Source organism: Alligator sinensis, unplaced genomic scaffold (genome assembly GCF_000455745.1).
Source record: "Alligator sinensis unplaced genomic scaffold, ASM45574v1 scaffold1118_1, whole genome shotgun sequence".
Taxonomy (NCBI): domain Eukaryota; kingdom Metazoa; phylum Chordata; order Crocodylia; family Alligatoridae; genus Alligator; species Alligator sinensis.
In genome coordinates, this window is record NW_005842070.1 from 819,141 (window position 1) to 835,595 (window position 16,455).

Sequence of the window (16,455 nt, forward strand, 5' to 3'; positions counted from 1 at the left end):
ATCTATTATAGCACAAAAGTCTAAAGTAACTGGGGATGTGAATGATATCATAAATTGCAGGAATGTGGTCTGAGTAATTTTTTAAATTATTAAGTCTCCCTCCCTGACCAAATATTGATTTATTGCTTTAATAATGCACCTCTCTATATCCATTATGCTTCAAGATATCTATGCAGCAGGTAACATATTTGTGAAATATAAACTCTGCTTTTAAATGAAAATAGGTATATTTATATTTTTAGCAAACACCAAAAGCAAAAATATAATAAAAAATAAAATAGAATGGTACAATAAATTTAAAGCAGCTCACTTTGTTCGAAAGGCATGGAATCATCACTTCTTTGATAATTTCTTAATTTCTTGCAATAAAGCAGGCCAAGTAAGGTGAACATCACATTCTATGTTCTGCTTGAATCCAGCTGTGTGACCATATACTAGTCACTTCACTGTGCCTCATTTTCTTTCTTTCTAAAACTGGAATAATGATACTGACATCCTATGTATAATTCTTTAGATTTACTCATAAAAACTTCTGTATGTTATTAATTATCATTATCACCATCATCCTAATATAAGGATGGAAACAGAATGTTTGGAGATATAAGGAAGAAACACAGAGATTTGCTACTATTGAACTCTTAGGATAGGGACAGACATTACACATAAACCGCTTTAAGTGATCAGAAACGGGTTTAAATCTGTAACAGAACAAATGTTCAGTGCACATAAACCAGTTTGAAAATGGCTGAAACCAGTTTGAGATAAACCTGGTTGAATATAGTATCAGACGTAACTGATTTGGCTCAAACCAGTTTATGCAATATCTGTACCAGACTCCTTGCTGCTTTAAGATAAACCAGACACCCCCAGCATCCCAGTATGCTCTCTGGGCTGGGCAGGCTCTCTGCTCCACAGCAGGGCTGGCCCCTCCCCTCTGCTCCCTCGCTGCAGCTCCAGAGACTCCCCTCACCACTCCCTGCTAAGCAGGAACTCCCCACTCCCCTTTGCCTTGCTGAGAAGGTGTCTGTGTATTAGCTAGCAGACCACATGCTGGCTACGGTCTGTGCTGAATCAACAGGCAGAATCAGCAAGTAGCTGGTAAGGTCCCTCTGTTGTTTTCTTAATTGAGTGATAAACACTGTTATCAATTCCCTGCTGGCCTAATCAAAGCTCCTGCGGGAGCCTGGCCACACTCCACTCAGCTCCATGCTATGGAAGGAAGGGAGGGCTGCTCTAGCACACCCCCTCCCAACCCCCCCGGCTTATAACCTGAGGCATGTGCCTGCATTTCTGGGATGCCTGTCCGGTTACAAAACTGATTTAGCCTAGCCAGGTTAGACTAACCTGCAAAGACTGAATCAATTCAGGCTCAGGTGTTTTTGAATGTCTGTCCCTAGCCTTACATACTTTCTCAAGGCATCTATGAACATACAGAGAACATTAAGAGCCTTAATAGACACCATTAATATCTGTTTTTTTCCCCAGTAAAGGTATTTCAGATAATAAATGCATGCTGTCTAGATTACAACCAGCTACTTTGAATTTTGTTTACTAGCTACTGTAATCTTGATCTGGTACTTTCATTTAGTCCATTATGCACTGTGTGACTGACTGCTAATCCCAACCTGGTGTTGTGTCTCTTGTACATAAATGAAAATATGGTGACTGCATCATTTGTGTCTGACCTCCATAAAACACATATCAAAGACTTGGATGTTTAGTGAACAACAGCGGTAACTTGAACTTTGGTGCTTGTTGCATTTTTTTTAAATGCTGTGTAAACTACACCTAATGTGTAAAAGTTTGACCAGCATCTACTATAATGCAGAAAACATTTGCTAGTCAGTATGGAAGGAGTGTATGGAGTGAGGAACAGCCACATGAACAAAAATAGTGTATTCTGGGGAGAAGACAGCAGTATACCAGGGCGTGTCCTGTCCCCCCCACCCTTTTTTTCTTTTTTTAAAGAATGGTCAATCTTGGCTGAGTTATTACCATAACACATAATTTTAGTGATAACATCAGACTCTTTTCTTCTTATGGGTCTTATTTCCCCTGAATTCCTCAGGCTGACTGACAGCTTCACTTTATGTCCTGGTTTTGAAAGTGTGAGTTTGTTTTGACATCCAGTCTTACTCTTTTTTTTTCACCTCTTTTATTTAGCTTCTTTCTCCTTTCCTGTGCCTTGACAAGCTTTCAAATTGGAACACTTAGATAAAAAAAATTAAAAAGCTCTAAAGCACTTACAATATCTAATCACTCTACAAAGAACATGGTATTTTAATATTACTGAAGCGTTTTAAATGTATTAGAAGAGCTTTCATTTGGAAGTGATTTGGGATTTGGTGAATATATAGTGCAGATACATTTACAGTTATTAGAGCTCATCAGAGATTTTTTTTTATTATTATTTTGTAAGTGCATCATTTGATATGCTTGATTTCAGTGATACAAAGGCTATTTAAAACTATTAAATCTTTTGCAATTAATATGTGTCCGAACACTCCAAACTGGATTCCCATGACTTTGTTCAAGCACTTTGTCTCTCTCTATTTAGTGCAGCAGGGAACTGCAATCAATTCAGAACTAGACTTCAAATTATACCAAGCTGCTGCTGTGCTTCTTCATCAAATTATTGGGTTAGATTGTAGGACTGTGCAAAGATCCATTTGAATTAGTGGAGGTTGGACACATTACATCAGCTGAGAATATGGCCCGCATTTTATTGTGTGCACCAGTTGAAAATAAGGAGCATATCTTAAAAGATGCTTGGGTAAGTTTTAGCTATATTGTTTTTATAAGTTCAAGCACATTTGTTATGTAAATAAATATAACCACAAAGGGCCATAATTGAAGTTACTTATCCTTAATCAATGCACTTTTACCTGGGCAAGGAAAGTAAAACTTAAAAGGAATCTGGGGATTTACTTATAAAATGCAGTATGTTCTTTTGTCACAGGTCCCAAGGGGCTCCATGCTAACTTTGAGAAGAGCAAGTTTTAAAAGAGTTGGATTCAATCTAGTGTTTTTTTTAAAGTTGGCAAGTATGGCAAGGTAACAGAAAACCCTCACTGAACTTAGATCCAAGGATCTTGGAATACAGACTGCTTCACACAATGGATAGATCTACATCATGTTTTTGGGTTGGAGAAAAAAAGGGAAGCAAAGAATCCAGTATGACCTCAGGAGCATAAGGCTTGATAAATTGGGCTTAAATTGACTAATGTCTCCAATGCACGTTGAAGTTGACAGTTACTAAGTGCTAAATATTGATTACTACTAGGATTGTACTATATTTATCTAATGATCCAAACTGATGGAGTTGTCCGATGGCCCTGATCATTTATTACACACATTTATGTAAAAATAGAAAATAACTTAATGGCATAGTTGGGAATTACTCAGAACCATACTGTCACTCACCCTAATATTAATCTACCCAGGAACGATAATGCAAACAACAGGGGATTTCTTTTTCTTTTTAAAATCATGATTTAACTTTATTAGAACTAATATGTAGGAACTAAGAGACTTCAGGACCCTTTAGAAGTCAGAATTGCATTAGTTTACATTATGTTGTCCTGTGGTACCTCAATTTCAATCAGGTAGCCTGGCTGGAGACTATCTACAGGGGCTAGGAAGGCAAATGGCCTCAAAAGTCTAAAGATTGGAGAAAAATAAGGTGTTCAAATTTTTGACTGGACCAACTTTTACTGTGCTCTATTTTTATGCAATAAAGAAAAAAAGATTGAAAAGGGCAGTATTCATTACCTGATGAAACTATCATTTTTTAGTCCACTGTAATTTCATATACCACACAAGCTGAACTGGCTGTGCCATGAAAAACAGTTAAATTAATCTACTTTGCATAGATGTCTAAGCCCTTGCGGGGCAGAATGCATCATGCGGTTATCAACTTTTTTAGACTCACCTCTTGGAAAATGCAAGCCCCCAGCTTTCACTTATTTTTTTGACTTTAGAAAAGTAGCAGAGAAAATTTGCTGCTGCAAAGAACTCAGAAAGATCACAGCACGTCAGAATGTTTTTGACATCCTGAATTCCTGTTTTGAAATCTGTGGGTTTATCTTGTAAATGACATGTAACGCCGGGTACAGACATTACACCTGTACCAGTAGGGTACAAGTGATCGGAAACCAGTCTATAACTGCAACAGAACAGAAGTTTGGCACACCTAGACTGGTTTAAAAATGGCAGAACAAGTTTTATGCCCTGTTCTCCCCGCCCCACAACCAAATGGTGAATGTGTGTTTTGTTCACTACCAATCTAAACTACGTCGCTTACAGAAAACCATGGAACTTAGATCAATTTCGCCTTGGGTTTCTGAATGTCTGTACCTAGCTTAGGTATTTGCATGCCTAACATTAATATTGTGTGGCACAGTGGTTGAGAGTCACTGATCTAGACACAGTTACAGAATTATATAGACAGGTATGTAAATAAAGCATGAACAGTAAAAACATAACAGACTTGTAATTCACAATACACTGTGGCTGCAAAGAAACAATCACACACTTCTCATAGCTGAAAGAAAAGTACTCCGAATCCAATACAGTACTAGCTACCTGTTTTAGACAGTTTGCCGGTACTCCTGTTACTTGATGAACTATCTCCTCTTGTCAGAACAGTTATACCACCAAAACTTGCTGTCTTTGTTATGGCTGGCTTCAAATTGCGATTTGAGCTGTCTGAGTCTGTGCTGCTCCATGGCCTCTGGTGGTCTGTCCATTTCAATTCATTCTCTGTGCTGCTTTGCCGACTGCCAGATGCCTTCCCCGTGCTATCTCTGTTACCCCTAGAGAACCATCAAACAAACAAAGATATATACAAACAACAAAAATGTCTGGCTAAATTCTGCTCTTGGGTGAAGCAGGGTAACACTGGTGTAAACTGACTGAAGTGAATGGAGCTATTCTGAATTTACATGAGTCTAAACAAGAATGAAAGTGGCTCTATAATTATATGTAGTCAGTGTGCAAATAATGCAACACTTTTAATGGATATAACATTTACCACAGAATACTTAACATATGTATGCAAAAGGGAACTAACAGCACTTCAGCAGTTATGTATATGTCCATATTAATGTAAAGCTACTAATACCCACTTGGTTTGATCTGAATGTGTCCTATCCCTCTACAAGCCGCTTCCTGGGTTTAATCTCTATTATGTCATCCATTTAAACTTTCTGTCTCTAATGTCAGAGTCCTATATAAACTCCACGTTTCACTTGTTATCCTCCCTTGTTGTTTGTTCTATATTGTTCCTACTCCACTAATGTTCCTCCCACTCTTGTCCATCCCTTTGTCCACTCCTCACAATCACCAATAGGCCTTCTTCCATACAGCCTACTCTGGATAAGACTTCCCAGCATTACTGCTACCTTGTCTGCATTTCTGATCCTCTTAAAGACATGTTTGCCTTGTGCTGCCTATGGTGAATCACTGTAAATTGTTCCCTAACTGTTCAGCCTTAAATTGTAAGTATCTTGGTGTAAGGATTTCCTATTCCAAACTAGCTGCGAAGCACCCAGCACTTTGCAGGTTATAGCATTAAGTGCACTAAGAGCTGCAAGCAGAAGTCGGAGAGCAGAAATTGGCTTATTATGAATAGCTTACAAACTGCTGCCAAATGAAAAACAAAAATGCCTGTAAAGCTGTGTAAAAATCATGTTTTTCAAAGCAAAGCTGCCAACACTTGCATTTTTGAAGGTTTCAGGCCAGATTTTTATTTTTTAATGTAGCATTTGCCATTTCACAGCATTTTCCGTAAATGAAAAGCACAGGATGGTGAAATCAGCTTCTGCTTTTCATTTAGAGAACATGCAGGTTGTGTCACTGTGGAGGTGAAGAAGCTGAAAATCAAAGATCCAGATTTCAGCTTGACACATCCCTCGGCTGTGATCAGTCTTACATGGATGTTACCAGTAGTATTTACCTGTTAACCTTGGGAGACCCAAACAGTGGGAATGCATAGAAAAAAGAGCACAGATGCAATAAAGTAAAAAAGGGAAAAAAGCTTAAAAGGAAAATAGTCTTTACAATTTAACTAGAAAGAAAAAAGAATATGTCGGGCATTATTTACAGGTTCTTTTATATTACTCTGCTGTAAAGATCAATCTCTCTCTTCATTTTATGGTTTTATTGGCTGGGAGAAAGAAAAATAGAGTATTCTGATTATCTAAAATTGTTTCAGAAACTCATGTTATTTGTCACAAGCCTCTGAGGAATCAAAGGTTTTAGATATCCCCTCATCCTCCCACCCACAACCCAAAAACTCTAGACAGCCACTGTGACCTGTCCTGTGGGAATCTGGGTGTGATGTCTCCTCTTGTTTGTATCCCTAACTTACTTTTTCTTTGGGACCTGCTGTGTGGACATACACGAGGCAGGTCTACATTTTGTTACTGTGCCGTCATTTAGTATTTGTTTTAGGAAGCTACTGTGCCATCCTGGTGGCGCACAGTTATTTTTAGCAGCTACGTCATCATAGCAAAGTGCTATGGTAAGGTGGCTCATTGCTACAGCTGCACAGGCTCCTCAAACCCTGCACCCTCAACCCTTCAACTGCCAATCTGTATATTATATATTATTTTTGGGTAGATTTCTCTCTCTCTCACACACACACACACACACACACTAACATATAGTTATGTTTTGTAGGGTATCGGTTATGCTTTTAGAAGTGCTTTGTACTTTCTTGTCCTCTGCCTATGATAAGCAGTAGGGGCTTACTTTTTATAATGTTCAGTATGGACCACTCTAAGTGAATAAAACTGGAGCTGTAGGTACACACGACCTCTGAAAATCAGACTCCTCCTAAGCGTCTCAAATTAAATTCTGTAGCATGCTGGTAGGTTCTTCTATTGATCTAGGGTCTCTGAAAATCTGGGTCACTGTGGGATGCGAAGCCTGTTAACCTGATGACTCCTCAATGTGATGGAGCGGTTTTCTGGGCTCAGGGACTAGGCTCAGGACTAAAAAGGTCACCAAGGAGAAAGCTTTATGAATAGTACAACTTTTGGGAACACGCTTTAAGCTGTGCTCTTTTTATTTCATCCGCCAGTAAAATAACCACAGAAAACTGTTTGACTTCGGGCACTACCTCATGGTATATGAGCACTCTGTACAAAAGCAGGCTGGACTTAGCACACTCCCAGCATTGCAGCACTCAGAATGGCTGTGGCTTTTGGATCAAGTTTTGGCAGGCACTCTGGATGAAATGAGGACTAGGTTTCCTGACTACAAGTCTTGTGTCCTAATCACAGGAACCCTCATTCCTCTCGATGTACATGTCTCTACACCCACAAGCCTATGCCCATTAAAATGCCAATCTTCATCTGGCACAGATGAAGGCATAGATAAACTTAAAGTGAAAGTTACTTGTAAACACATATTAAATAAAATAAGCCATACAAACCTAAATAGCTGTCTTTTCTTATGGGTGTCACTGCATATACTATTGTCTTCCAAGAGCCTACTGAAAATGAAAAAAAAAGATTATGAAAACAGAACCAGGAGTTTTTAATTATATATTTAACTTCTTGTCTTCTCCATTAAGTCTCACATTGCTTCTTATCAACAAGTTCTATTTTCCTATACTCAGATTGAAAGAAAAGGGCCTAAATTCACCCTTACCAAGACTTCAGTGGACCTACACCAGGGATGATTTTGGCCCAAGATTGTCTTTCTGTAATGCTGATTTGTAGCAGAAAATACCTCTCCATGAGACCTTAACCTCATTTAACACCTCCTGTTAATAAGCACTTTACTTTACTGCTCAGAAACCAGAAAAAAAAATCAGTATTTTATTTCTAAAATAAGATGAAGCCAACTATTACTCAATAAGAACATGAAACCCCATGTCAGCAAAATATTATTGTTATATATTATAACCCTACTGTATGTACTTGAAAAATGTGAATGCACATGCATGTATCAGAGTTTCCCAAATTCATCTGCACGTGTGTGTACAATTTAATGCATGTACACAAAAAAAGACTTAGGCGTGAAGGTCAGTCTCGTCTGTACAGGTTCTTATGTTGGGTTCATCACTGTTGCATGTTTTCCGGCAGCACATTAAACAACGTGAAAACTACTGTTCTCTGCTGTTTGTTCTTTCACCCTCCCCTCCAGCGTAGAAGTGTGTACAGTAGAGTGTCTTGTCTTGTTTGTTGGTTGGTTTCTTTATTTTTATTGTGTTAGCTGTTTATAGATCTACATGTTGTATAGGGTGGTTTTGGAAGGGATGTTCCTGCCAGGGGGTTAGACGAGATGTACTATGGAGTTCCCTTCCAGCCCTGCTTCCCTATGATCCTGTGTATTTATGTCACGGAAAACAAGGTCAAAGAAATACATCTTGTACCTGGAGGGAAAGGTAAGGAAGTTTATGACTGCTCTTAGTTCCTAGGGGAGTTAATTTCCCAGTCCTAGACTTCCCCGCAAGAAAGTTCTGTCTTTTGCTTTACCCATATTGTGGGGAATTGCAGTGTGTAGGAAAGTATGTACACAAAATGTATTTGATAGAAATGAGGATGGATATATGTAGTAATACTTTAAGATATGGTCCTTTCCAACCCTATGATTTTATAAGCGGTTGGCTCCCTAACTCCACTTCTGGATATTTACAGATCTAGTTCTTTGATTAGATATAAAGTGATTTCACTTTACTATCCATAACAGCAAACATGTCTGTAGGAAACCATCATACAATGTTGCAAAATGGGAATCAGCTCAGATGATAATAGCAACAATTATCACTTGTTAATTACTATAATATAGCAATGATAATGGGCCTGATTTTCAGAAATGCTGAGCACCCACAAGTACATGTAAAATCAATGTGGGTGTTCAGTACCCCTGCAAATCAGGTCCAAAGCAAAAACAGAAACATTCCACATTTCTAAAAATATTTTTCATCCAATAACTTCAAAGTGCTTTAGGAAATTGAATTAATTATATCCTCACAGCACACCAAAGAGATCCATCTTTGATAAAACATTAAAATGTTGATGTATCAGTCCATGAGCAATCAGTAGTTTAATCTACAAACATTCAATTCTGGATAATGACACAAACACCTTATATGCTTTTGTATATTACTGTATGCTTCAAGATCCTCTAAGTCCTTACACTGTGCTCATCATGGTGCAAATTTCCTTAAAGAAAAGATCCTCAAAAAAGCTGGATCAAAAATTAACTTGAGAGGCTTTTTACAAGGGTAAAATAAACTATGATATGAAAAATGATGCAGATGAATAACAGCTAAGTTGTTTAAAAGATTTTTTTTACCTGTTTTCCACAAAAAGGTTTTCCTGGGAGCAAACTGACTGAAAAATAAAAAAGGCATTGTATCAGACGCTCTAAATATGTTCTATTGTTCCAGTTTTTTGCTTGATTTTAGATTTATATCCCCTGTTCAGGCTCAAAGGGATTTTAATTCATGCATCATTTGCATTTGTAGAAGACAAGAGGGAAAAAAGTCAAGAATAAGGTCACACCAGTAAAATAATTCCATGCATTACAATGTATTACCAGTGAGGCGTCTACGTTTTGAAACAAACTCAGACTTAGTCTTAGGCTCAGAAGAGATCAGTTATTTATAAACTACTGACATTTTTGAGGGAGGCATCATTTCTATGTAGCAGAAGGTTTCACTAGTTTGCCTTACCAGCTAAAACAAGGCGGCACCATAACACATAGCTGCAGGGGAAGAACAAACGGGAGGAAAGCATGCAAAACTGGTAAAGTTCTAAAAGGGGTGGAGATGTTATAATACTTGGAAAATATTACATGATTTCATTTCACAAACAGAGAAGAAACAAAAGTACCCATGCTGAGAAATAATTTTTTTAAACATTTTAAAATGCTTTCTGTTGGAAAATTTAGCCTGCAAAAAAAGTGAGGGGGTAAGAAGAAATAAATTGTATTAACAACTATACCCTTTTTTTTTTTTAACATTTCTTAATTTTTTTTATGTGGAGAAATGAAGCTGTGCTCAAATTTCCCACAAATAATTCTCTCTGCTTTTGATTTTTTTTTTCATTTCCTATTTCATGTTCACTACCCAAAGCACATAGCAGTTGTCTTTGGAATGTATCTCCATGAGGTACTGAAGAAAAGAGAGACATTTTACTGAATTTAAACAAAAGGGGGGGGGGGGGGGGAAATCAGGCCCAATACTTATATAACAATGGGGACTTGGTTCACAGAATAACTGAATGCCACCATCAAGCACATCAAATTCTAATGCTACAGGAAATGCATTTGGTTAGGATGTACCTGTATTCAACAGGATAAAGTGAGGACCTCCTGAAAGAGCACTAGCTAAAAACAATACAATACATTTGTTTTCATTCCTAATGTTTGAAATATATAAGGCCAAAATTCTCCACTGGTATAAACTGGTGTAGCTCCATTGAAGTCAATGGTATTGTGCCCATTCCTACCAGCAAAGAATTTAGCCCACATTGTGTAATAATTCTTCATGTAGAAGCTATCATTCTTCAGGTTAGAGTAGTTGTCTGAGTATATTGGGTGTGTACACGTCAGCAGCAAATGTATCATTTTGAAGAGCAGGTTAGCAGGCACTTGACTAGAATGGCTTAGTTAAAGATGATCTTGCCTTGAGCTAGTGAGCTAGATTAGACCTCATGAAGTCCTTTCCAGCCCTACTTTCCTATGATCCTATAAAATTCTTACCAACTGTGCAGCTTCAGTGGTGTGAGTTTCTCATACAGGATCTGATTTAGGATGGCAGGATAACTGACGGCAGGGAGGAGATTGGTGGAAAGCTTTTTTCTCCTTAAGAGAAAACCTCAAAATACAGAAGTGACATCCTGGCCCCACTGAATCAATAACAAAAGTTCTCACTAAAAAGAAAAGGGCCAGGTTTTCGGGGCAGGCTGACTGTTGAGCACAATCACAAACCTTTTCATTAATGATTGCTGTGTTTCTTGGTATAAATTGTTGCACTCCATCTTCTCCCATTCTAAGTAGTTCATTCCCTAATGTTAATTAGTAAATCTGTCAAAGTTTGCCAGAAAGCATATTTTCTTTTCTTGCTAATGAAGAAAAAAGCAAGAGGTCTATTGAAATGCTGAACAAAATGGTTTTCTGCCTTGACAGGCAGGCTGGGTCAAAGTTTTCAAAGCCATGTCTACATTGCAATCAGGAGGCATGACTGGGCTGATATATCTGTGCCAGCTTTATTCTAGCTACCTGGGTAACAAAACAGTGAATGCAGAAGCAAGGAATTTAGTACAGACTGGGAGCCTGTGCAAATATCCAGGGTCCCTGGCAACTTCACTGATGCCCAGGCTGCTGCATCTTCATTTCTATTATGAGACAGGCTAACTAGATCCAAGGTAGGGAAGGTATTTCTCCCTGTGAGGCAATCAGTCCTCACACTGAAGTGTAGACATGTACAACAAGGTCAAAATCTGGCCAGGTTCTGTGTATGACTGCCTCTGTGGGTTTTGTCCTATTGGTCAGATGATTTGTACACCCAGGTGAGATCATGAGCAAAGCTGAGGCCATGTTTGAAACAAACCACTGATTTTGAAAAATGCTTTTTGTTTCCAAGGCAGGCATGAGGAGAAATAAGCACCAAGGATTCACATGTTATTAAACACTGAGATATGTCTGTTACCTCTTCAGTATCTTGAAGGGTATCAGTTTAATCTGCATTGCAGCCTTATGGACAGATTCAAAAACAACTCAGTTCATCTTCCATGCTGCAGAAGCTGGCACAAGGCCATTCAATGCCTGGAACATCCATTTTCCAAGACTGATGTACAGAAGACATCGGTACTTCATGGTACAGAAGGCAGATACATTTTCATTACATTATCATTATTAAAAATAAGATGGCAAAAGAAGCTTTGGGTAGTAAGTTAGCTACTCCAAGGTCAAGATTCACTTTCCTATTTATTTTGTAATATCAGTACTTCACAATTTGAAGTACTGGGACAGCTTAAAACACAGCTGTTGTCAAGACTACTTTTAAATCACTTGGCCCTCAGCTGCGGATCTAAGGGAATGCAAAACAAATTTAGAAAAGGAAAAAAACATACAGAATTATTTATGAATTTGCTTCCTAGCTGAGCTATCCTGCAGGTCCTGAGCACATAGCTCTTCCATCGAGGTGCTATATATGGTCAGTTTTCCTTCCTTCTACAACCAATTTACAAGTGCCTTTTCAGCAGTTCAACAGTATTTTTTTCCATTGGGACATAAGCACCACTGCTGCCTATGCGCTTGTCAGTACTGTCTTCACTAAAAACAATAAATAAACAAGATGTTTTACCATATGTTAGCTAACACAGGGTAAGTACTAATATTATCCACAGTGGCTAGCCGGTAAAAGACAAGGCTCCCCGATACTGCACACTTCAACCAGCCAGAATATGTGAAAGACATAGACAGGTTCCTTAAACTGGGATTTTAACACATGTTAGCTAACAATTGGTAAAAAAACAAACAAACAAAAAAAACCTCACATTTTTCCTAGTCTGGACTAGGAAGGAGGATAACAGAATCTGGCACCACCTTCCCAGAACCTCTTTTTTATGACTGTTTTAAATCAGAGAGCAAGACTAAACCCCATTGCTACAAGTCAGGGACAGATCCTTAGTGTTTCCTGAAATGGAAATGGTACACTCACAGTGGACAGGGCTCATAATGAATCTATCATTTCCCCCAAATATCCAAAAATTACGTACATTTTTTTAAAAAAAATGGCTAAATTCCTTTAGTAACATAGCACATTTTCTTTAGAGATTTTCAAGTAGCATCAGTGCATTTATGTATTACTCACATCAGCATAAGTAAAGAAAAACATTTACATTTTTCAAATGAATATACAATAATGAAGACAGAATACATTTATGAATAACTAATGATGCTTCTTTGACTCTAGCTCATGAGGTTATGCATTACATTAACCTCAAAGAATGAAACTTCCCTTAAGTAATTGGACTGCTCTTTTTTCACAATCAATATTTTGCATGCTTAAAAGTCAAATATGTGCCATTTATCCATAAAATTAGGATTCTCAATTCTTTACAATTTGTGTTTTTCACTGTAAACAGCATTAATGTACAGGCAAAACACAACAGATGAATTTTAGAATTTAACAACCTGGCCAATTAAATTCAACATGCTAAAAGCAATTAAGCTATAATTTAGATTCATGGCCTCATGTATTGTGCACTTCTGCTTCAGTGAAGTTTACTGCAGAGGCCACTCATTGCTGTAGAATTGTGCTCTTGGATCTACATTTTCATTTAGAAATACTTAGTCCTCATGGTCTGAAAATAACCTTGAAGATGTGAAGTCATGCAGTGTTGTTTTACAGTTAACAGCATGAAAGGTTTGTAAGAGTGTGAGTTTTCTCAAGGAGTTGTTGACTCCAAGAACTAATAACGGTAATTAAAATGTCAGCATTAACTATTTCCTTGCTGATCATTTTATAAGAAACTTTTATATAAACGTGCTTCTCTCACAATCTTAAACTGCTTTCTAAGCATCCTTATCTGGCAAATATCAAGTAGGTTGCCTGTACCTCCAGCTTTCCCTAACACTGATAATGCACTTGGGCATGGTCAATATAAAAAACAGCAGCTAACTGAAAATGCACAGAAAAGCAAAAAATAAAGTGTCATTAATATCAGAATAAATATTATAAGAAATATTCTAAGGATTTGAAATTCATTTTCATAATTAAATTGTTTAGAAACCTCCACTTCAAATTTAAAATGAAGCTCCTAACACTTTTTGGTCAGGTACACTGGAGTGGTGCAAAATCTAGGACACTGCATGCAGATTTTCAGTTCAGCTCATACAATGGGGCCCAACTCATTCTAGATAGTTCAACAGCAAATAATGCATTTGAAACCCAGGTGGAAATTTATTCTTGGGTAATTAAATTGATTTTCCCTTCTAAGCTGTTTAAAACAGTTACTCTTGTGGTAAAATTTTCTCTAAACAGACACAAATATCTAGAGTGATATTATAGCAACCATTTCAGGACATCACATTTAGCCTTTGGGCCGCACATTAGACATCTCTTAGATATGAGAAGGCAAACCTTCTTGTAGATTATAGAGGTGATTCTTTTCTAACATATTTTCTAAGGTTCATAATCCAGGTACTGACACAAATGTAAGCTACACTGTGAGAAAGGAACAGTCCTAATAAAAATGAATGACAGATGTGCCATTTAGCCTTTCTATGCCCCACTTTCTATATCTGCAATCTGTGGTATGATAAAGCATATGTACCTACCTCACAGATGGGTTGTGAAAATTGAAAAGTTTACATTTGTAGAGGGCTTTTAAAAATAAGAGTGCTACATGCTGTAAGTGGTTATATGGTAGGCATTCAAATGTGGTAATTCCTAAAATACAAAATCAAAATTGCATTACATTGCCCACCACCACATATAAACATTTATACCATGCCAGAGAGACTCTCTTCTGTGAGGCATGCTTCACTCTGCAAATCAACTAAGAATTGTTTTGTGCTATTATTATTCACATTATCAGTGTAGTTTGCTGAAACGCAGTAGCATGATTTACTGATGGCCTACTAATACCTGCAGTAGCAGAGAGAGAAATCAAATGAGGGATATGAGAGAGAGAGGGAGAGATATCTGCATTGCTAATCTTTTAAAAAGTTTCGCTCCCAATCCATTTAAACAACTCCTACCATGCGTCACATTTTTACTCAGAATAAAACAGGCTTTGCTACTCTTATCATGCTAACCTAATGGATCACATCAGCCTTCTAATAATGCCAATTAAAATACTCACCACTTGCTTTTCTCTTTAAAACTGAGGTAAAAGTATCTAAATATATAACAAATACAGCAGCCAAATGCTTAGTAACTCAGAATATCACCACGCTTTTCAGGATAACTTTGAACCATTTTTTTTTGCTTCTAGCTGCTCATGTGATGTACAACTGTATTGTTTTGGCAACAGCTTTTTTGCATGTTTTACCATGTTGCCTTGCTTAATCTGTCCTCAAACCCCTATGATTTTCCTTTTTGAAAATGTGCTCATTTGTATGAAGTCAGAAACAAAACCTCCCACACAACAGACAACCAAGGATGTAGCAGTGTAAGAAAAGGCTCTGGCAGCTAGTGGACCAATCAAGAGTTCTGAGATATATATATATATATATATATATATATATATATCCACTACATTTATGTCAGGCTGCCATAATGAAGGGCCAATGTGAAATGAAGGAGCAGCTAACAGATTTTCTCTGTCACAGGAACAGAGAAAACTGGGCTAAATGTCTGTGCATATTCTTCCCTACCCCCCAAAAATGCAATTTACACGCAGTGATCTACATACTAACAAGCAAAGTTACTTAAGATAAATGAAATCACAAGTGAGACAATACACACCTTGCGTGGTCTGCTTAGAGAAAAAAACTATTAGAAGAAAGGGCTGAGCTTGAAAATAGACACAATCTAAAAGTAACACTCTTATTTCTGTGGCATGTGAAGAGCTTTTATTTAAAAGGACACTGTCAAATGTAACATCACATTTTTTTCCTTATTTGCTTAGGAGTATAGTTCATACTGGTTCAGGACATGATCCTGTCCTCCCCGATCTGACAAAACTTTCAATGAAGTGCAATGTGAAACAGTGACAGCTCTTATAACATTCTATCCATACAACACCCTGTGTAGAGTTGATCCACATATGGAGCTTATCTGTCTACCCAATGGGATATATGCTGTGGTACATGACACTGGAAATGAGGGGATGAGATAGTGGATTCAGAAAGCAAGGCAACTGGTTATAGTTAAGATCCAATTAATTTTTGTTTACCATTTTTAGGGAGAATGAGGTTGAACCCATAAAGGTTTGACATTTAAATAGGTTTACCTAGCAGTTTTGCACTATTCTATTTAACAATCTTTGTCCTTTTTTTTTCGTTTTACTCCTTCTATTGTCAGCGATGTCATTATTTCTGACAGCAGAAATAAGATTCCTTATTTAACCCGCACTTCCTTTATTAATTTGTTGATCATTTCAGCAAAATGTCATGAACAACCAGTGAATTTTGTTTAAAGTTTGCCTTCCAGAATTTTTTTGGGGGGGGGGGGGGGGGGTTGTAGGGAGGAATTACACAGACTCTATAGAAGTTGCTTGACAGATCTAAGTGAACTGAAGGTTTGAATTAGTTGAAAGTGTCCATTTAAATCACTGCTCTTTTGCAAGCAAGGGTTATAATACCAAATAGATCAGACCACACAAAACACAGACATTTACAGAAATGGAATAAGGACTTCCAGACCAACATGGCTGCCCTAACCTTTCTTCCACCTTCCTCCTCTGGAGCTATCAGTCATCTTTGCCAGATGCCAACCTAGGTACCTCTTGGACTCATTTTACACCCTTTGCTTCAATCATCTTT

At 37.6% G+C, this 16,455-nt stretch overlaps 1 protein-coding gene across 21 annotated transcripts in view; it reads right to left on the bottom strand.

Annotated features, from left to right (window-relative positions):
- Positions 1–16,455, bottom strand: part of ARPP21 (cAMP regulated phosphoprotein 21) — a 276,847-nt gene that overhangs the window by 83,171 nt on the left and 177,221 nt on the right. For 12 of the 21 annotated variants that reach the window (XM_025204112.1, XM_025204113.1, XM_025204114.1 and 9 more), the window contains 3 exons: positions 9,310–9,347; positions 7,439–7,498; positions 4,582–4,814 (listed from right to left, as the gene is read on the bottom strand). In XM_025204112.1, coding sequence (XP_025059897.1) covers positions 4,582–4,814; positions 7,439–7,498; positions 9,310–9,347 — 331 coding nt within the window. The remainder of the gene's footprint in view (positions 1–4,581; positions 4,815–7,438; positions 7,499–9,309; positions 9,348–16,455) is intronic. The other 9 variants (XM_006023593.3, XM_025204123.1, XM_006023590.3 and 6 more) reach the window with 5 other exon arrangements.